The 22,887-nt window shown below is 31.3% G+C and overlaps 1 protein-coding gene across 1 annotated transcript in view; it reads right to left on the minus strand.

The window, feature by feature from the left end:
• The window catches only part of LOC129218908 (ionotropic receptor 93a-like), a gene marked incomplete at its 5' end in the record, with an annotated part of 101,517 nt that extends 79,868 nt beyond the window's left edge, over positions 1-21,649 (minus strand). Inside the window, 4 exons of the mRNA XM_054853227.1 lie at positions 9,795-10,012; positions 11,292-11,555; positions 14,658-14,831; positions 21,631-21,649. Of these exons, the coding sequence (XP_054709202.1) occupies positions 9,795-10,012; positions 11,292-11,555; positions 14,658-14,831; positions 21,631-21,649 (675 nt within the window). The remainder of the gene's footprint in view (positions 1-9,794; positions 10,013-11,291; positions 11,556-14,657; positions 14,832-21,630) is intronic.
• Positions 21,650-22,887: the final 1,238 nt, after the last annotated feature.

Genomic DNA, 22,887 nt, shown 5'->3' on the forward strand with positions numbered 1-22,887 from the left:
GGATATGAAGTCCGCTTGAGAGGAACAAATAAAGTCTAAAATAAAGAATCCACATTCTTGACTGACCAAGCGTTTCTTAGGATCGGTTTATTGCGGACCGAAATCCACGAGCTCATCTCTTCCCCCTACATCATAAGCGTCTAGCATGCATGTTGGGTTTTGAGCTAACTTTTCTGGCATTTTTTTTTTTTTTTTTGTTTTACCATTATCTGTTTATTACATTGTGGGAACTCTTACTCTCTCATTGTATAAACATTTCTCTAAACTAACTTTAGGCAGGAAATTAAAAAAAAAACTATCTATCCATTTTTGTGCAGTTCTGAAATTATTCTTTTTACCTCGCATCTTTTTCTTATTTTTTTGCAAAAGCGAAAAGCAAGAAAGAACTTTATTGCGGACATACCACTTAATGAAAGGAAAATATTAACTGTTAAAAATTCAGAAAACTTTTACGGAAATACTACTGCGAAATTAAGTGTTTACAGTACATTAAATTTGAACGTAAATTTTGTGGGGAAAATAAGCGATTGCTGCGCCATTCCATGCACCAAATGACTTATACAACGAAACATATAAATCTCCATTTCCACTCTGCGGTAGAACCCCAATATATATATAGGGTTACCGGTCTGCGCATGAAAATATCTTAGGTTAGAACCCAGTAACTTGAATTTGGAATCATTTTCTTTTCCTTTTCTCTCAGCGTAACTACACACACCGTACTGATTTTTTCTACCGTAAAATTTTAGTTACCTACGAAGTTTGAAATTCCAACAAAAGCTATTTCTTAAAGTAGCACAATCCATAGACAAAAACTCATTTTTCAAAGTTTAAAGGCCACAGCAAAATGAAGCACACTTCAGTTATTTCCTTCGTGTATCTATATTACATTTCCAAAAACCCAATTGCTCCTAATTTCATCTCATAAGGTGAATGAGTTAGTTCGGTAACCATACCCCAAAACAATATCCAAGTACAGGAACTCCTTTATCTTATGTCATTCAGATACAGAAGCACTGGGTGAAATTTTGGCATTGTTACAATGCTCAAAAGAATTGAAATGCGAGCTATAAATAAGTTAGTGTTTAGAAAAAAATAAACAATGCAGACGTTTTTAAACGTAATAACTCGAATCAATAGTAGTTCAATTTCAATTGAAGGGCGATTTACATGTGTGACGGTATGATATCTTAGATGAAAAAAAAATTAAGTTATTACAGTAAAATTATTTTTTATTTAAAATTGAAATTTTTTCTTTGCATTTTATATTTAACAATTATAATATGGGAAACAAAACAAACAATATAATTTTTATTGCTTCATTTTTAAAGTTTTATGCCGTTTTACGCTTTGAGACGAAATGACATGTTTTGGCAACTAAGCTTTTGAACTTCTTTTTGCAAAATTAAATTTTTGTAAATTATGAATAAATTAATTATTTTAACTGATAAGTACTTAACAGATACAGAAATAACAAGAAACTTAATTTAAGTAATTTCTCACGCATTGGATTAAAATAATTAAACTTTATATACTGTGGCGGAATGACAAGAATTATCTTATCTAACTCTATTTATAGCAATTAAAGTGAGGATATTTTAAATAAATAAAAAAAAAAATATTTGAGTCATATAAAGTTACTGAATCAAGTAGGGCTCGACCGATGGCATTTTTTGGCCGATGGGCCGATGCCGATTGTTGGCCGATTGTTCAAAGATGGCCGATGGCCGATGGCCGATTATTTTCCTCAAAATGGCCGATTGCCGATGGCCGATGGCCGATGCCGTTGGCCGATGGCAAAAAAAAAAAAAAAATCAAACAGAAATAAATTGATAAAATTGTCAAGGATTTAAAGGATCATTGATTCATTTCACTTTACTTCCTTTCTACGAATAAGGAATTGTAATCACAAAAAAAAAAAAATCAGATTTTGACCTAAATTTCTATTTTACCATCACCCAATTTAAACTTCACAAGTTTTTTCGGCACATCTGTACATGCATATGTACCTAAGAACATGTAGATGACCGAAATATCCATTTTGAACGCCTCCTCAGCTAATTATCGCATATTCTCTTGTGATGTCTTCATGCGCTAAACTTATGTCACTCAAAAACGTTATGAAATAGTAAGTTGAAAACGCATACGTACGTAGTAGGATCTAAAAGTTAGAGGACAAGTTGTATAAAACCTTACCCTGAATAGTTCACATTACCGAAGCACATCTATCTACAAAATATTCACTTTGGACGACTATGCACTTCTGCCAACGTTCATATAACTTTTAGAAATATTCCTGGAAGACATTTTTCGCAACCTCCTGTAAGGCCTCTTGCGCTGTTGCTTTAACTTCAACGTGGGGAAGAAGGCGACTTTCATGCTGAGGATGCACGGTTTGATGGGTGAGTACTCTGATATGACAAACAATTAACATAACGTTTCGTCGGACTTAGCTCCGTGTGACTTTTACCTGTTCTCAGCAAAAAAAAAAAAACATTTGCATGGATGCCGCTTTCTTCCGTCAGGAGAAGATAAAGCTGCATCATAGAAGGTAGCGAAAATGGCTTCCAGGAGAGTTTCCAAAAGTTATATGAACACTGGCAGAAGTACATGGTCCCTCAAGGTAACCTTTTGAAGGTGGATGTGCTTCTGTAATGTGAACTATTCTAGGTAAGGTTTTATACAGCTTGTCCCCGAACTTTTGGATCGTACTACGTTCAATCTGTATAGGGTGTAGTTATGCTTCTCCTTTTTTGACTGCTGTATGATGAAAGAGAAAGAGCAACAGTCAAAAAAAAAAAAAAAAAGAAAGAAAAGAAAGAAAAAAGGAAAACAACAAAGAGACTGTTTAATAACCAATTGATTTGTTTTTTGTTTTTTTTTAATTGAACATATAAATATAAGATTTCAGTAATATTGTAATGATGTATGGATTTAGGTACACTAAACATAGTTAAGAAACATTAAATTATGTTGTTAAATCATTCAAAAAAAATTAAGAATAAAACTATGAAACCGTCAACAAATAACGCAATTAAATTGGAAAGATTGCACGTAGACATTTTTTAGTCATCAAATTAAACAAAAAAGGTAACAGATAAATTACAATACTAAATCATAATAGGAATATTTTTATACTTATTTAAAATTTATGAATAGAAAATTTTGCAGTTTTCAAAAAACTAAAACAGTGACATAAATATTGTTGGAAAAAAAATAGCCATGAAAAGAGCGAGGCTCTTAAAACGCAGCTACAATAAACAAACTCAATATTTACACCAAGTTAATAACTGAATACATACTTGATCTAATGTTGGCACACATAATATTGTACAATTTGATTATTTAATCTTTTATGAAGCTTTACAAACAAGTTCAAATTAAATTGTTCAATTTAACAATATTTTTTTGAAAATTAAAAAATTGCATAATAGAAAATCCTTGAAACTTTTCTATAAAAAACGAAAATAACTTATTCATTGATTTCATATAAATTCATAAAAAGAGTTACTTACAACAGAAAAAAAATCGATCGCTATTAATGATACAAAAAAGATGGCGCATTACAAAATGGGGGGGGGGGGGTCACCCTCTGATTTTGCAGTAACTCACACTTCGACCCGAACCTCGGCCTAATTTTTTTAGCACAGAACCGCTAAAACCATCGCCTCGGAAGAGTTTCTGAATCTATTTCAGCACTTCCGAAGAAAAAATTCAAAAGTCCCTTCAATTTCCGAATTATATCGCCATTCAAAACGTCTTTAATCAATTTCTTACATTAATGCTCTAAATTCTTTCTAAACAATAGATAAAGTTTGAAAAAAAAAAAAATCTCTAGTTTTATGAATGATGTTAGTTTTAAACAACTCGGAAGTACAACTAGAGTTTAATTTCAGAAATTGAGGGAGTGGGAGGAGGGGCACGCAAGTGTTCTCGGAAATTCAAAAAATAGTCGTAAAAATAGAATTCAAAATAATCATAAACATTGAGAATAAACCCTTTCAAAACTTGCACCCAAGTTTGTTGTGACGTGCAATGGCGGATTTAAAATATAGCAAATGTTGCAATTGCACGAGAGGCCCCATAACCATAGGGGCACCGTAGGAGTTACAAAAATGCAAATGATAAATGTTTTACAGCTTCTGTGATAGAGAAATATGGCCCCAAAATGTATTTCGACGGGCCCCAAACTTGTAACTCCGCCGAAGCAATACAGAAGATACTGCATTACTGTGATTTATATTGCAAATATCGAAAAATTAAAAATTACTGTCGGCTCAACGGGAATCTAACAAAATGACACAAAAACCGGTTTCGCCATCTCATATTTGTTTCCATGGTCTCCAATTCGGCAATGTATCACCAAATGATCATCAGTCTGAGACGCTATATTAGTTTTGCATTGAAATAAGTAATTAATAGCGAAAAAAAATGAGTAAAGAGGCTTTTCAGAACACCCGATCGAAAACAAAAAGGGAAGTGCACACCTGGAACGTACGCACACCCCATATGCGAAAACTTATGGAGTTATGACTTATGAGAGATACATACATCCAGCAGCAAGAAACAACGCAATAATTAACTTGTTTGGTACCTGAATGCAGTATTAAAAACTCTTTCAGGGGTGACTAAAATAGAAATTCATATTGAAATTTAGTAAACAATTTTATATGAAAACAACTTTTACTTTGTATTAAAAGGTAAAACATCAAAAGGTCCCTTTTTTTTTCAAAAACATCGGCCAATTCCATCGGCTTTTCGATGTTTTTAAGGCCGATGGGCCGATGTTTCCTGCAATTTAGCATCGGCCGCCGATGCCGATGCCGATGGCTAAATTGTTGAACCATCGGCGCCGATGCATCGGCCAGGCCGATGCATCGGTCGAGTCCTAGAATCAAGTATAATAAGCGAAATAATTCATAAAATCATTCTAATTATATTAATAAAAAAGAAATGTTTTCGGAAAAGTTATCAATTAATAGAATTGCCCTGAAGTAACGGATTAGCTTGAAACTTCTTCAGATCACAAATTTTTTGTTACAGATTAGGGGAGACTGGGGATACCTCATCCCTGGGGATACATGATCCCATATCCAAAAATGTACCGAAGTCATTAAATAGAGATTTGAAAACTGAGTTACCTGAGTTTGAAACCATGTTCAAGTTATACTTGTACATTAAATATAGCAGCACTGTTTTTTTTTTTTTTTAGTCATTTTGTTTTAGCTAAAGAAATGATTGTCTGAATGTGTCAAGGGAAACTTTTTTAGGAAAGCATTCTGAAGTTTACATTATCCAAGATATACAACTTAAAAGAAATACTGAAGTGTAATGTTAAAGTATAGACAGTCTTTTATAATTGAGACATATTTTTAGTAAATTGCCACTAATGTTAATAATATAACAAGTATGCTTGCAAAAACCGCATATTAGGGATACTTGTTCCCATCGTTTAGAAGGATACATGATTATAGGGTTCAAGTATCCATATGACAATATAAACACAATAAAAACAATATTACTATGTGATTCTCCAAAATCGTAACAGTATTATGTCCCAGTAGCCTAACACAAAAATTGTTTAACTCAGAAAGTGTTTTAATTTTTTTAATAGTTAGAAATAACTTATCTGATGTTATTCTACTCTTATTAAAACAATAACTCGTTTAGATTTTTCTGCAAAAAATTTTAAATATCCAGAAAGTTACACTTTTAGCGTGTCCCCAACCGTTTTTCAAATGGACTTAAATTATTTAAAAATTTTACATCAACATTCCACTAATTCAATTTGTAGTACAAAATTAAGCATATTTAAAGGTGTAAAAAAGCATTCTTTAAATAAATTAAGTTATTTAAATCATCAACGTTCATCGTTTTAAACTTTGTCCCCAAGTTTCGTGTCATTCTCCTGTCCTAGGAATGAATTCAATTATTATAGATTAAAAAAAGGATTTTTTGATTTGCTGTGCTACTACATTGTTTATTATCACCATTTTGTTAGATTCTTTGAGTATTAAGTTCACATGATTTGCCTGCTGTTCTTATTAAAACTTTGAAGTTCAAAAATGGGTATGAAACATTTTTGCTGTCATTCTCCTGGAGAAATTTTCTGTGTTAAATAAAAGAAGAAAAATAATAATTCTATTCAAAGATTGTAGTTGAATCAAGAGGTTAGAATCGAAAAATATCATTAGTTATCTCAATTATAATCCTAGGCTTACGCAATAGGCAAGTTGTATGGAAAACGTCATGCTCCTGTCCTGAAAAACGTGTCATACTCTTGTCCTAAAGAAAAGTGTCATACTCCTGTCCGAAAAAAATCACTCTCCTAGCATTAGTTCTCAAACAGTGGTAATGCATCCCGTAGAATAGAAGCATTTATTTCCAATACATTAGTTGGAAAATAAGATTGATTAAAAAAAGAAGAAAGTTAAATTTGGCAAACGATAAATAAAAAATGTATCAGATGAATAATTCTATTTATTTAATTTTCTTTTGTTGTTGTTCAGACGAATCATTCCAAAATAGATTTTTCGGTTAGACATTAGTTTATCTAAATGTTGCTTGAATAGGTTATTGAAGTTGCTATAAATTTCGTAGTTGCTTTAAATTAAAAGTAAAATCTATGTTATTGATATTGCTGATTCCCTTTTTGTTTTATGTTTGTATTTCCTTAACCATAAAACAATTCGCAGGTAATGAGATTGTAACTTTTTTAAAACTTTTATCATAGCTGTATATGGATAGCTGAAAGAAAGTTTTAACGTAGCAATTGATTATTTTCGTTGAAATAATTTTCCGTTATTCGAAGTGTAAGCTATTCAGAGTGAATAATATGAAAAAACCTATGTGGGACTTGTACTCGAAGAAATTGGGGGTGTCCGTTAAGGGAGGTTTTACATAAATTTTGTTTTGCCTTTTAATAACCATACTTTTTGATTTAGGCTTCAGTTATTTCTTTATTACAAGAGTTACATTTTAGGTAACCTATGAAGAAATTCATTTTTTAACTCTCCTGGTGCTGCTTGTCAGCCTCTCGCAGTCTGAAAATTTGACCGCATCTTTTGAGGATGTAATATAGTTAAAGAGAGTTCCCTCTATTTTTGTCTTAATAAGTTCCTAACAAAGAGTAAGTATAATTAGTTTCAGATTTTTTTGAGCAATCACGATTGCTTATTGCTTTCATTTGACTGTTTTTGGCGTCCTATCATTTTATTTTCCCACAGCCACCCTCCGCACCATCATTGTCCACCGGCTCCTACAGCGAAAGCCGTCTCCAGGTTGCATCCATGTCCTACACACACGCGCATACATACACAACTACACACACATACACCTACACACACATACATACACGCATACATAAAAACATACACACACACAAAAACATACACACACACCCATACACACAACTACCCACACATTCATGCCTGCACACAGACACAAACATATATGCCTACATACACATACCCCCCACACACATTCATACACACAACTACCCACACACTTATGCCAGCATACAGACACAAACACACATGCCTACACACACATACACATACCCCTACACACAAACACACACGCCTACATACACACACTTGTGATTGCGAAAAACATAATTTGAATTCAAGATGTCAAAATTCAAATTTTTTTTTGTGATTTGAAAATTTCAGGTTTTTGGAGAATCACCCTACTGTTGTTTACTTAGTTGACATTAACTTTAAACATTCAAAATCATATTAACATAATAAAATTTATCGTAGCATGCGTGATACATTTATATAATCACTGCAGTATACATGCAAAACATTAAAAATACCAGTTCGCACTTGTAACTCACATAACACCTCAAGCATTTAAACATAAACTAACTCTACTGATGAGTTATGTTTTGATCAGCCCAATGAGCTTGAAAAAGTTTAACTAGATGTCAAATCCTTGTTTGAATGAAAAAAAAAAAAAGATTTTGAAATCGTTAGATTTAAAACAAAAAAAAAGTTAGTTGCCCATTATTTAGACCAATTAGCGGATAGAATGCTAAATTTGATTTCTAGAGTTTGAAATAAGTTTTTTAAAGCAAAAAGGTAAAATGTTTTTTAAAGCAAAAGGTAAAAAATCAATTTTTCCTGAAAAACTGACAAAGGTGTAGTAAATGAGAATGAATGTGTTAAGTTGCACCCATCCAGGTGGGCTGAGCTGAACTTGAAGAACGACAACAAACGAATTGTTCGCATTTAACATTTCATGTTTGGAAAATATATACTAGGCTTTCTATTCTTTTCTATAAGTATGCTGATACTTACATTTTTCACCCCTCTTTTTAAAAATTAATTCAATCAATAAAACTCTTAATTTTGCTAATGCAAGACAAGAAGAAAATAAGTTGATTTTTGTGCTTGTAGTCCTTTTTCTTCTTTTAATTGTTGTAATTTGAGTTTCATTACGTACTTCAGAAAAATTATTAGTTTTATTTATGAAATATATTGTTCACAACAGTATTGCAGAATAAATTCCTGATCAAAAGCATCATAAGTTCATTTGTGTACATTTTTTTAACAAATGTCCTAGAGAAATTAAAAGCAATGTTATTTTGTGTTCACTTTATTATAATTTAATTAAAAAATTAGGAATATGTAGTGTTATTTTTTAGAAACATTATGTAGAAAACAAAAATCCACAGCCAAAGCAGATCTAACGAAACGTTTATGTATTTTCTCAGTGGGATCAAGTATCCCCCATGAAGGGATCATGTATCCCTTGATGTGGGAATGCATAATCTCTTTATAAAGTTGTTGAAAAAAATTATTTTACCAAAACTATCTGTTTAATTTCAACTAAAAAAAAAACTGTCAGAGAGAGGAAAAAAAATATCTTTCTTCACGTACTTTTTGAAAAAAAAACTGATAATTTGCAGCCGAGAAAAAAATTGAAAACTAAAGTTGGGATCAAGTATCCCCAGTCTCTCCTGCTTAAAACAAATGAAATAACCAATATCATATGTGGTAAACATTTGTTTACACTCGGCACGAACACTTAACATTAGTTGACAACGTTATAACGTACAAAATTACAAAATATATTGCATTCAGTGACACAAACTATCGCTTTTTTTTGTTAAACTTGTCAATGTTTTGTTAACTATTCTCTGATTGGTTAGCTCTAAAAATGAGGGATTTTCATAAATCGATTTTCGCTTTAACTTTCGCTTTAATTTTCACTGTTTACGTTCTACAGATCAAACTGATATGCCTTTCGAAAACTTTTTAGTTTTCGATGTTAACGCAACTTTCACGCCTTTAGTTAAATTTTCCCAATAGAGAAGGGAACTAGATAAGCTTAGTATCAAAAAAAAAAAAAAAAAGAGTTATATATAAATCTTGATTCTTATAAATCTTATTTTCTTTATTTGTGCAAGACTCAATAAACAACCTGTACATATTTACTTTGTTTTGTTTTTGTGGGCGTTACAACGTTAGTTTTTGAATTGAAAAAAAAAAAAAACATGTTAAATTACTAAAGACATTTGACCATTTACTTGTTCGGTAAGTAGATTTTAAAAAATATAAGCTTTAAAATATTAACTGCAGCTATGTTTAGGTTTCTTACTCATAAACACTTTAATTTCTCATAGATAAAAAGTACAAAATTTAAACTGAATGCGTAACAATTTTATTCCTAATTTCTCGCTCTCGAAGCATTTTATATAATCGTAGAGATCAGTATTTCAATACAAAGTAAATTAATTGTTATTCCAGACGGAGAAATAGTGTAAACAAAGTAGAAACCATCATTCTTACTTGTTCTACGATTTTCTTGAACGATTTCCCCCTGGAAATTACTAAGAAGTATCTAGGAAACTCTGATATTGCGTGCGGAGTGAGGCATTCTTTTATAACTGTAGCCATGTCTTCACAGTTTTCTTCTTGGCAGAGATCATAAATTGTAAAAGATGTGGATCGTTTATTTATTCCTGTTGTTTGCAGCGTATAAACAATCTCTTGCACTGTATTCAAATCTGAAAAAATGATATATATTAAAGATATATGCCCCTATACAAATCACACGCAACCCATTTATTTTTCTTTTCTCTTAATTCAAAAATTTGCAATCATGAATAACCGGATGTTGAAAAGACTAGACAATTATTTGATTCGAGATATAAATGATTAAGAATTTCTTGAGAATTATGGATTACTTCTTTTATTAGTAAGATCTGTGGTTGGAAAAAAGCATTTTAGGAACTCACTTTGGGGTTAGGGTGTGGGGTACTCAGCAAAAGAAGAGATTATATCGATTGGCATTACATTTGCATCATTTAAAAAAAAAAGTCACCTCTTGACAACTCGAAGTAAACTTGAATATTCTTTTATCTCGAAGTTCTCATTTATTCTTATTCTCTTTATTCTTTATATTCTAGTAATTTATTGTTTTCAAAAAAAAAAAAAAGCTGTTATTTCGAATGTACTCCTTTTGAGTGAAAGTTTGAATGTTACGTTTTCATTTTATGCATAAAAGTGCAACAAAATAAGAAAAAAAATCCCCTTTAACACATTGCTTTGTTCAGCAGCTTGCATTAGGGGGATAGTTATTTTACAATAGTGCACCTTGATACGCATAAGAAAAAAATTGCTTGAAAAGAAGCCGATTGGACTAATTTTTGCTATGGCTGGCGGAGTAAAATGCCCTTTTTGGCTAATCTTTGAGAGACATAAAATTTTGCAAAAATTGAAAACAGCAACCTATTATTTCTGGAAGACTCAAACGTGTTTTTGAAAAAAAAAAAAAAAAAAAAGAAGTTTAATAACAATGCGAACTGGCTGAAGTCGAGAAAAAAGAAGTTGGATCTGAAATAGGGAATAACCGAGCCAGAGACTACCTACTGTCGGTATAGTGTATTTAGTTTTGTCTTGTCTCTGGCTTAGTGGTGGTAACTTACTGTTTAATACTCAAGCTCTGCTTCAAATTTACGAGTTGAACTGCATCATGGCTGCGGACTCTTGATGAGATAAATTTACTTCATCTGCCAGTTTGGGTGCACTCTCAGCTTCAATGAGATGACATCTGCCTCTAGCTTAGTTATTCCCTATTCCAGACTGGTGAGTCCAAAACAAGGACAAAACTTCCGTATCTGGGGTTACGGAAACACATACATACAGACGTAAACAGAAATTAATAGTCTATATTTTTAATAATATCTCTACTCATCTCTACTCGCTCTCTACGGAAAATAATGTTATCACTTCTTAGATAAAACTACATACTATTTTTTTCATATTTTAATAGTATGTACGTACCTAGACTGCCATCTTGTAATACAACAATGTCATTCCACTTGTCAAGCAGTCTGTTGTCGCTCCTGGCGTCCACTAAGAATGGAATCACGTCGTTCTTGTTTCTTAAAAACGGGATGGATGAACCGATGTTTGGTGGAAGTCTAGGGCATCCGCGTTCCAAAATTACTAAAAAATACGTACTGAAAAACTCATTTTTGTATGACGATATTTCTTCTTCGGCAGTTTTACAACTCTTGACGGTCAGAATTGCAGCTATTTCCTCAACTGTTGTAAAAGAAACATAAAAAATGCTAGATATTAGAAATTTTAACTAAACCATGAAAACTTTATAGAGTTAAGAGTACTAAAGGAGACTTTAAATTACTTTCAATACTTTTCCAATGGCAGAAAAAACTGCGAATTCCGAAAAACATAATTTCAACTCTAGCATTTAAAGTATCACGAAGTTATTATTGGATCTTCACAAAAGTGCTTTATCTCAAAACATTTTGCTAAAAAGATTTTTAAGTTGAACATTTGCTGAGCAGTGAATAGACTTCTCAGATGAATTGAATTGTTGAGAAGTCGAGAACTCCTCCTCGATAGTATACTGGTAAACGAGTGCCGGCCATTATTGATTCTTATGCTCATTTATGAAAATCATGTTGTGTCATAAATGACTTTGTTCTTAAAGCTTCCATTTAATATATTTTTCCCCTTCATTCGAAGTGGTTGATTACGAAGGATGGTTTACCCTTATGAGTTGTTTTTTCAGAAAAACCCTAAAACACGTCAACTATAGCTGTTTATATTTTGTTTCTGATTTTGAATCATTACTTGTGTTTTTGTAACTAAAATTAAAGGTTTAAAAAAAATGCATCCTCTAATGTCACAATAACCCAATATTTAGGGGTAAATATGATTCTGTTATGCGTGTTAATTGCCGATAAAAAATTAAAAGGAAAAAAAAACACTAGTTCAATATTTTAAAGTGTTCTATAGATGTGCAAAGTTTTATTGCAATTCGGATTACTTGTGAGCAAAATTCAAAATTGATTTGTTAAACAGTTTTCTGTGTTACATTTTTTCATATTTTATTTATAACAAATACATTTATTCATTCATTTTATATGATAGTGGAAAATATGTATATTGACTAGAGTGTATGACAGGGTTGAAATAAAAGAGTTCAACCTGATAAGCTGATTCATTCATCTCTGTGGTTTAGGTTTGGTAAATTGGCCTAGTTTAGTCTAGCTTACGTGCGAACCATTTCTGCCGCTGTAAATATCTTGAATTTGCCCAAGTTTGCAGGCTGTAGGTAAATTTAAATTTTATCGAAGCAATAATTTTAAATATTGCAAAAACGGAGTAAGAAAAATGCGAAACTGAATTAAAAAAAAAAACTATTATTTATTTTTGCTGAAGTAATAAAATAAACTGTTAGCCTATTTACAATGACATCTTAAACTATTCTTGAATGAATTTGCACTTTAGCACATTCAGCACATAGTTAAACAAAAATTGAAATAAAAAATGCCTTCCTTTTTTTGTAAAATTATGTGCTGAAAGTGCTAAAGTTCACCTATTTTAACTGCTGAAAATCATGTTGCTGCATTTTTAATACAAACGACTTAGTAATTTATAACATGATGGCTCAATTGTGAGGAAAAAAATAATATCATGTAAAATTTACTTTTAATACATACTTCTCATTCAATGTTTCAACCACTGTAAACTCGTAGAAGTTCATTTAAAGCGAGTTATGATTTCCTCTCAACATTAGGATTCCCTGGAACTTTGACAGTGACACCGCAACAGCAAGGGATCACTGGTCATTTGCTCAATCAAAGCGTCAAATATTTCGTAAATTTTTTTATAAGATTGAATTTGTAAAGGCATATTGCTAACAAAAGAATATATAAATAAACGTCCCATTTTATAGACAAAATTAAATCCTTAAATTTAGGAAAAGTTGAATCGAAACGAATTTATATCGCTCATAGAATATATTTTAGAAAAAATGTACTATTTACAGTTGGTTCTTTATTTAACGACTTTCAAGGGAACACAAAAATTATCCTTAAGAAGAATGCATCCTTAAATAAAATATTTCTAAAGCTACAGTGAAGCATCCGGGACCGTGAAAAGTCGAATTTAAATGGAGAAAGTTGTTTCATAAATAGAGCGTCGTTAAACGTAGAACCATCTGTATAAGCGACTCTGAAATGCATTATCTAATTAGGAAGTTTGTGTCGTGATAAAATAAAGATGCAATTATAAGTTTGTAAATCAGAGTAGAATAAACTTAGTACCCCTTCCCCCTTTCTTTATGCTCAAGAGGATCCAGTGTAAAACATTGAATTCTTCTGATTTTAAGCATGGAGTTTTTCAGAAGCACCAAGCGGCTGTAAATCACGTTTCTTTACAAAGATAGTAGTACCGCACAGAAACTGCAACGCAGATGTCTTTCAATGCAGATTGCACAATGATGGTTTTTCGTATTTTTTTAACTATGTTAACTGAAGATTTTTTTTGTGATTTTTAAGATTCTATAAACGTAATTAGATTTTTTATAGTTCTCCAGAATATCTAAAACATTTACACACTAAACATCATCATTTGATGTAGATTTAATTAGCATTTCAGTTGTATATGATTGTATAAATGCAAAAAAAAAAAAAAAAAAAAAACTTTAGATATTGCACGTATCAAATATTTTGCATCAAAGCACATTGAAAACCATTTGATCAATGATCGTTCAAATAGCAAGAGCTGTATGAGTTTAGAAGGGCATGAGTTTCAAGGCTTAAGTCTCTTTTCAGCTTATTCATTATAAGGAAACATCAGAGAAAATAAGCTAAAATTAGCATGCAATTTCTGAATTCATGTAAAATAGACTATGTATATTACCCTTTTTTGACATTAAGGGGTGAAAAAGCTATTTTAAGTTTACTTATACGTACAAACCTCAAGCAGATGAAAATTTTTGAGGAATATGTAACTTAGTAGCTAAACTAGTTAATATTTTATTTTTATAGCTGCTACTTCAATAACTAATAGACTGATTAATTTGCAGTAAAGCCCTCCATTAAACATGTTTTAAACGATACGAACAAACAAATGCAAAATATACCACTATCATTAAGTTGTGTTTATCACTTGTTAATAGAAATTGTTTATGTATTTTTGAAAAATTCCGAATTTTTCCCTCATTTTATGTCAAGCTTTTTATGTCAAATACATTAAAACATTGTAATTTTGCATACATCAGCATAAACAGTGAAGTGAAATATTTTATGGAATACATTCTTTGCACTGGTTCATACAAGAATAATTGCATAAATTAGTGATAACTCTAGATAAAAATTAATAAAAAGAAAATACCTCCTTCTGTATACACAGATAATAGTTGACCAATGGTGGAAAATTTAAACTCATCTTCAAATATGAAGTCAGCATCTTCTTTGAGAATATCTTCTATCTCACCTTTCATACTTAAAATATAAGCTCTCGTGTCTTCGATTCCACATTGTGTGGATGATGGATCTACAACAGGTGCTAAAAAAACAATGACTGGTATTTTTAGTTAATCATTCACACATGAAACAAATATCCATTTTGTGCAACATTTAAATTAAATACATAAAAAGAAAAGAGATTTATTTTGTGTATTGTTACATAGAGTAGTGTTAAATATAAGTTGTTTTTTTTTAAATTTAAGCTGTTAATATGATAAATGAAAAATAAAATTTTTCTCCCTCGTTTTTTTTGCAAAAAATATCCATCCTGATTTTTATGATTCACGTAATCCATGTGCCAATATGTATCTCTGTTCCACACAACTTTTTATCAGTTAAAGTCAGTTTAAAAAACTAATTTTAAAGCCCTTAAATTCCAGATGACGACAAAATAGTGTCGTTTAACTTTTTAGAATCTAATGAAAGTGACCTTAAACGTGACAAAAAATGTTTGCACAGTATTTAAAAATAATAAATATATTTACTAGGGATGTGAAATCTAAACTCATCGCATGTATAATATTTATCTGATCTTAAATCTGATTTAAAACTTATAACAAAAGATAAATAAATAAATAAAATAAATGAAAATACATTAACTGAAGCATGAGGTGAAATGAACATGAATACAAAATGGGCTACAAATAAATTGGGCTACTTAACATTTTCGTTCATGCAATCGATTATTGTTTTTTTGTTCAGTGATCAAACAAACTTCAAAATATACTGTACATTACAAATACCTAGAATAAAAACTAAACAAAAAAAAACACTTACCAATTTTGATATCCAACGTAAAAAATGTTTTAAAACCAATTAAAATTATAAGAATCTTTAATAATATTATATTAATCATGGTGAAAAATATTAATCTTGCGAGCTATGACAACAAAACTTTATCCTATTTTTCGAATGAACCGAAAAACATGCCTTTTGACTTCCCCCAATAGATATTTATTTCAAAGGAGTAGCAGATCAAAGAATTAAAGTGGCAATGATCATGTTTGCTGTAATGGAGGGAGTTAGCAAACAAATCAGTTTGCCACTTTGGCGCATTCATTGCTTATTGGAAAATTGCGTTAAGCTAATATTTTGCATAAGTAATTTGACACATGAGAGACTGTTTAAAATTATTTTTGACACTTCGTCGCCTCAGAGCAACAGTAAGATATTTTAGTGTTATTTCTGGCATTAGATATCTTACTGTTGCTCTAAGGCAACGATTTAATAATTTGATGACTGAACCAGGTGCTTTACATACGTTGTTTCATTGTAGCTTTATACTTTACGGTTTGAAATGATTGTGTTTAAAAAATAAAAATGACTTGTGATAGATTTTCATATTTGTCAGTGAAACAGCAGTTGTTTTTCACGCCGTAATTATTTGAGTGATTTGTTTTTATGCAATTCATACCTAACGTAACTCCTTAAATAGAAAATTGGCAAATTTTAATAAGACTTCCCAGTATAAATTGGACAAAATTTCTTTACTATCATGTAAATTCTACAAATTTCAGAAACTCTACAAACTAAATATAATTGTTAAATGAATAAAAGTTAATTTTTTTAAACCTTTTTAGAAAATCTATGAAATTACGGCAAAAAACTCTTCTTCCGATTGATTGGAACTGACATTAGAATGGACTTGTCTTTCCAAGGAAAATTTTTAAGCGTGTTGTTATCCATATCAAGGACGCTGAATCTAAAAGTGGGTTCTCCTTTTTCCTGTTTTTGAGGTAAATGGGGTTTAAATATAGTATATTATAGTATATTTCAATGACTTAAGTCTCGATGTATCAGACAGGACGCGGAAGATTTTCAAGCACATTTTAAATGTTAGAATTAAATTGCAACTACTCCATTCTTAAACATTGTATTTAATATAGGAATTAAAAACTAATAAGCAACTCGAGAGAATGACCAATGACAACTGGAAAGTTGCAATGAGCTGACCATTTGGCGTCACCTCGTACAGACTAACATCCGCTTCGCTACTGCGGAGCCGTGTTTCATTTATTCGCGGAGACCAGGGGCATCCTGAATTAAAATGTACCATTGCTTTATTTAAATCACGTATAGCTCGAAAACAGGAAAATTGCGACAAATTAGACTCTTATCATTGAAAATAGCGCCCTCGATATATATAGCGTGTTCCCATTTGATCTGCAAGACCCTAATTTTCGCAATCATTAGTTCTAGATGCATACTTATAATTGCAAAAATGGTTCAAGTAAGAAAAAGTTAAACTATTGTAAGTTTGAAGCAAAAAAAAAAAAAAAAAAGAGTGAAAAAAATAATAAATCTTACAGGACCTTGGATCCGTATAAAAAGTAACTTTTATTTAGGAAAATAAACTTCGAATAATAAATCGAAATAAATCGAAAATTTATTCCAACACAAAACGTTTGACATTAGTACCACCAATATTCACAGAGATATGAAACGCTGTGTTTTGTCACAAACACCATTTTACAGTCGCCTTCAATAACACCTTTTGGAGAGAAATATAGTGACTAACAATGGTTTAAAATTATATGTGTGCATAGAGTGTGTTTTTTGAAATTGTATGGGAGCTTTTTTTAGCATATCATAGCAGGACATTTGCTTTATTTTTTCAGTAACAATTCAAACTATCAATATTTTGTGTTCTTACTTCGACAACCTGTCAAATTCCAATTTCATTTTCTAGACGGTCTCTTCAAGTTTTGAACTCTAGTAACGCCTTGAGGTTTGTCGTAAATGTTTCAATTTTTTGTGTTGGAATATTGGAATCATTACTTAATGGAGATTATTTCCCTAAAGATAGGTTAGGGGACCTAAGGACTGTATCAAATGCTAGGTTTGTTTATTTTACTATTTTTTTTCCTCTTCAACATTTCAATGTCTTAATTCTGCAATGTATTTCGATTTGGACCATTTTTGCAATTGGAAGTATGCATCCAAGACTAACGGTTGCAAAAATAGAGACCTTGCTAGTTATACGAGGACAATGAGGCCACACTATATAACATAACCTTGGTTTCCTTTCTATTTTCTGAAAAAAAAGTCTGTTTCCAACCGTTTCCATGTGAGTGCTGTCAGGATAGAAGAAGTTCTTGGTTTTGTAAATACAAAAGAAATTCAAATTTAAGCCAATTTAGTGAAAGCCTCTTATCCAGTGTGAATGTATTTTAACGTTTATCAACGTTTTGATCCATTCAAACCGAATGTATTTGCACGTTCGACCAGACCAGAGAAATTTTAAATATCAGTAATTCAAAAAAAAAAAAAAAAAGAGGGAGAGAGAGATGATCCTAAAACTCTTACATCAGAAGATAGTGCCAATTCGTTAGCTATAAAGGGCATTACTAGCATCAAATTTTTACATAACAAACACGTTTACTGCTCGCTTTCGTATGTTGCACCAAAAGATTATAAAATTATGCACTATATTTTACGTCCTGCAAACTAGCACTACTTTTTGGTGCAATATATACCTTAAAAGTTTCTGCAGTGACATATATTCTTAATATTATCCGCTCATTCATGTGCAAAACACTATGACAAGGTTAAAAAAAACATGCTTGTAATAGATAAATACTATAAAAATTAAATGCAGTCTCATTCATAGCAAATCGCTAAGTCAAAAAATATTATTTGCTAGTCAAAAATTACGAAATTAAATTAAAACGTACTAAAACCTACTACTCTGCCATCGTTAAGTAAGAAGTTAAAAATTTTACCACTTTACTGTTATGTATCTAAAGAAATGTTTACGGAAAAGTAAAACCTAATTGTAGAGATGTGTTCATTTTTTTTCTTTTGGGAAATTTTCTGCTGAATCAGTATTTAGAGCAAATATTATTGCGCGGATTTTAAGAACAAACAATTAATCCGTTCTAACCTGCATTCTAAGTATAAATCATTTATTTAGTCAAAAAACGAAGCTTCGCTTGGTCTGTTTTTAAATTTAAAAATGTTATTCACGAGTTTTTTAAACTAATAGCTCAATTGTGGCTCAATAACATAGAACAGAGAACCAGCTTTTCTAGCTCCCGGTGATGTAAAACTTTAAAACACAGAAGTCTGAATTTTGCCGTAGTCTGGAAACTGTAAATTTTAGCTACAATTAAAATTATGATACCCATATAACTGTACTTAACAACTAAAAAATTTTTTTGACAATTTTGCAATCGTGAAGCATTTAGCTCAAATTAATACTGTAGTTCATACTACTAGAAACTACGTTCTTAAGTTTCTTTTACAGAAAGCAAATAAATAAATAAATAAATAAAATAAATTAAAATCTATCCTATATATTAAAGTAATTACATTATTTATTACTTTATTTGTATTATGTTTTAAACCTGATAAGTAATTAATATTTTCATTTGGCTTGAAAATGTATTGCCATAATATACACAAATATAAATTTGAACAGAACGTTGAATCATATTTGGCATCTTTTTGGCGTTAAAAAGATCACTTTCCTTTGCCCCAGTGCGAGCCGAAAAAATCTGCGTGCCATAGCTACCTAATTTTAAAAGGCAAACCCAGAAAATGAAAATGTAACGTGTTGCTTTGGAAACGACAGGAAACATATCGGAAGATTATTCAAGTTGATAGGCTAAAGCCAAGTCATACCCAGAGAATGGCCATACACATCAGAGTGGTCGAGGGGGGATGTCTACCTGATAATGACTAGGTGCAGCCTTGGCGTGAGCATCATGCATGCTGGTAGTGTTTAGTGTGGTCGTTTATGACTAATCTGGTTTTGATTACCTTATTCTTTTGCCTATTCACACGCATTTGATGTTTCTAATCCAAGCTTCATGATTTTGATCATCATATATATATTTTTTTTCTGAAAAATTCAGCATTTTATTGATTCATGTTTCCAACCTACATCGCAATATTTGGGATATTATTTTCAAAATCTTAAGTTTTATTAGTTGTATATCGTATGGGTTCATGACTTAATAAGAACTCGTGATGATTTTCCTTTATTATTCAGCTGTCTAATGTTGTCTGAAAAATTTATGCAGAAGTTTCAGATCATACATATCGTGGCCTAAATACTAAAGGTTGTCCCGAAATTAACGAAAGATTTGAATTTGCCACCATTTTTAGTTTAATTGTTGGTAGCCATGAAAAAAGAACAATTTGACAGCTGAGAGTTTAGGGTTAGTAAAAATGGAGTATTATGCTACTATACAGCCAGTGAAAGAATTCAATTACTGCGTGAGGCACATCCTGGTCGTGTACTGTCTCGTTTTGGTGATCAGAATTGGCACCTGAGATTGTCTGATTTAACATCATTAGATTTCTTCTTATGGGAGGATTTGAAGTCAAAGGACTATGTCAACAAGCCCACAGTCACCCGAACATTACTGTGTTGCGATAGCGAGCGCCAATAACAGTAACTGCTTGATCAGCCTCAACTTTCATTATTTTTGAAATAATTGTTCAATAATGAAAACGTATGAAACTCAATACTGTGTCGTGTAACGCTCCATTTTTACTAACCCTAAACTCTCAGCAGTCAAATAGTTATTTTTTTAGGGCTGCCAGCAATTTACTGTAAAAATGGCGGCAACTTCAAATCTTGCGTTAATTTTCGGACACCCTTTACAACTAGGTAAATTTTATGCAACGTAGTTTTGCTTGAATGAAGACATGAATACTTCTAATTAAATAAAATTTAGTGATGATAGTTTCATAACATTTCCTCAAATTCTCCAAAAATTCACGAAAAACCATTTGTACAGCTTTCCACGAAGCAGTATGGAAAATAAAAATAATTTTATTTGCCTAGTTGTAGTGGGGAGTAAACAATGTTTGACTTATGATGCGTAAAATTGAATTGAATCTATTGAGATTTAAATATTTTATGTTCACCTCTTTTCTTTATATTAAGCTATAGTTTGATGAGATACTTTTTTTCATTATGTACGAATTGCAATACGTATCTCTTTTTTTTTGCTCAGATATCATATCACAATCGTAATAACTGTTGAAAATTTACTGAAACATGGCAATAAAATGGTTAGTACTTACGATTATTATGTTTTAGGCAAAATATGTTTCGTGTCAAGTTATAATACTGGATAATATTTTTTAAGCAATGCTGAAAGATTTAGCTCTTTAAATTCCTAGAAAAATAAATTCGAAAACTAAAAAATAATATTTTTGAGGAAATTAATTACTTTAACGAAAAAACTGAAGCAATTATCAAATGGTTAGTCTATTATAGAGATGATTAAGGACCGAAAATAGTTTAGTGATTCTATAAAAATATTATCAAAAAATCCAACCATTAACAGCAGAACATTGTTTCCAAGTTCTACTCTGGTTTAACCGTTTACCCGCCAATGTTCCAAAAATGGAACATCATATTTAAGTGAACATTTTCCCAAGAAATAACGTTAAAATAAACAAGTTTTTTTTAAACACAGTTTAGTCTTATTTCAAAGTATTTTTTGATTTCCTGCTTGATTGTTTATATGTTTTAAATTATTTATTGCGATTTTTCAAAGATGAGTGGTTTTTTAGCTTTTTGCAACTTTTTCTTATAAAATTTACCAAAAATTGACTGTTTCAGAAAACGTGATGATATTTATTATAGTTGTGAAAAATACTTCAATGTATGATTTTAAAATGCTTATAGAAATGCACAATGATATTTCCGAAAGGTGTACCCCTTCAAAATAGCATGTTCCAATTTTGGAACATTGGCGTTTTAGGGAGTCAAATTTCCAAGAAGTAAATCGTTCGACTTCAAAGGGGAAATTTCATTTTTTGTAATATGTTTCTTTTTTTTTCTAATTTTGAATGTACTCTGATGTAGATGTTGGCAAAACCAAGTAAGTTTATATTTTGAAAGGATATGACGTTTCGTTAGCAAAGAAAATAATAACAGTCTTCTGTTTGACGAACTACATGGCGACGAATCCACACCTGCTAGGAAAGCTACATTGTTACGTGATAATAAAAAATAATATTAGTGAGCGTTTTATTCTTCATATTTTAAATGTAGTTCAATAATTTGCTTGCTTTGTTTTCGAGCGAAATGAAATTCTGTTTGATGTATACCAACTGTTCATAAATGTTAAAAAGTGTTTACAAGATTTCTTACTATAGAACAAGCTGTGGCTTATTTAGAGACATTGTCAGATTCGGATTTGCCAGATGTAGATATATGCCAATTACCCCCTGATGAACCAGGAAATATCACTGAGGAAGAATAGATGTTGGCAGAGATGAAATCCTACAATTTTTTGGTTTGCTGCTATTGAGTGGGTACCATTCTGTACCTTCTGAAGATATGTATTGGAGCAGTGCAGAAGATACATCTGTGCCATTTGTACCAACAGTTATGCCTCAAAATCGTTTTCGAAAAATAAAAAACAACTTTCATTTGATGGACAACCATGAATTAAAACAAAATGACAAACTAAGAAAAGTATACCCTATTTACGAAGAATTGTGTAAAAACCTTCAACAATTTGGTATATTTCATGAAAAATTGAGCATAGATGAATCTATGGTTCCCTACTACGGTCGGCATTCATGTAAAATGTTTATTAGATGAAAACCAATAAGATTCGGCTTCAAAATTTGGATGTTGTGCTCTTCAAGTGGATACCCATATTCGATGGAGATTTATTCAGGCAAAAAAGAAGGATCCCCTGATGTGCAATTAGGATCCAGGAGTTGTAAATGATCTATTATCAGTTTTGACTGACACGTCTAAGCATGAAGTATACTTTGATAACTTTTTTACATCATATGACTTAATTTCTCAGCTATCAAAAAAGGTGTACGAGCAACAGGAACAATTCGTGAAAACTGAACTGGCCATTGTCCACTGAAATCCAAAAAAGCCCTTTCTAAAGAAGATCGAGGAAATTTTGATTATCGATCTGATGGATCAGTGTACCTGTGAAGCTGGAATGATAATGCAGTGGTTACATAAGCATCTAATTTTTATACACATGAGCCGCTTGCATCTGTAAAATGTTACTCAAATGCGCAGAAATGCAAGATAGATGTGCCACAACCTCATCTTATCAAGAGATACAATGAAGGAATGCAATTCTTCCTTTCATATCATGGGC

Source organism: Uloborus diversus, chromosome 3 (assembly GCF_026930045.1).
Source record: "Uloborus diversus isolate 005 chromosome 3, Udiv.v.3.1, whole genome shotgun sequence".
NCBI classification, from domain to species: domain Eukaryota; kingdom Metazoa; phylum Arthropoda; class Arachnida; order Araneae; family Uloboridae; genus Uloborus; species Uloborus diversus.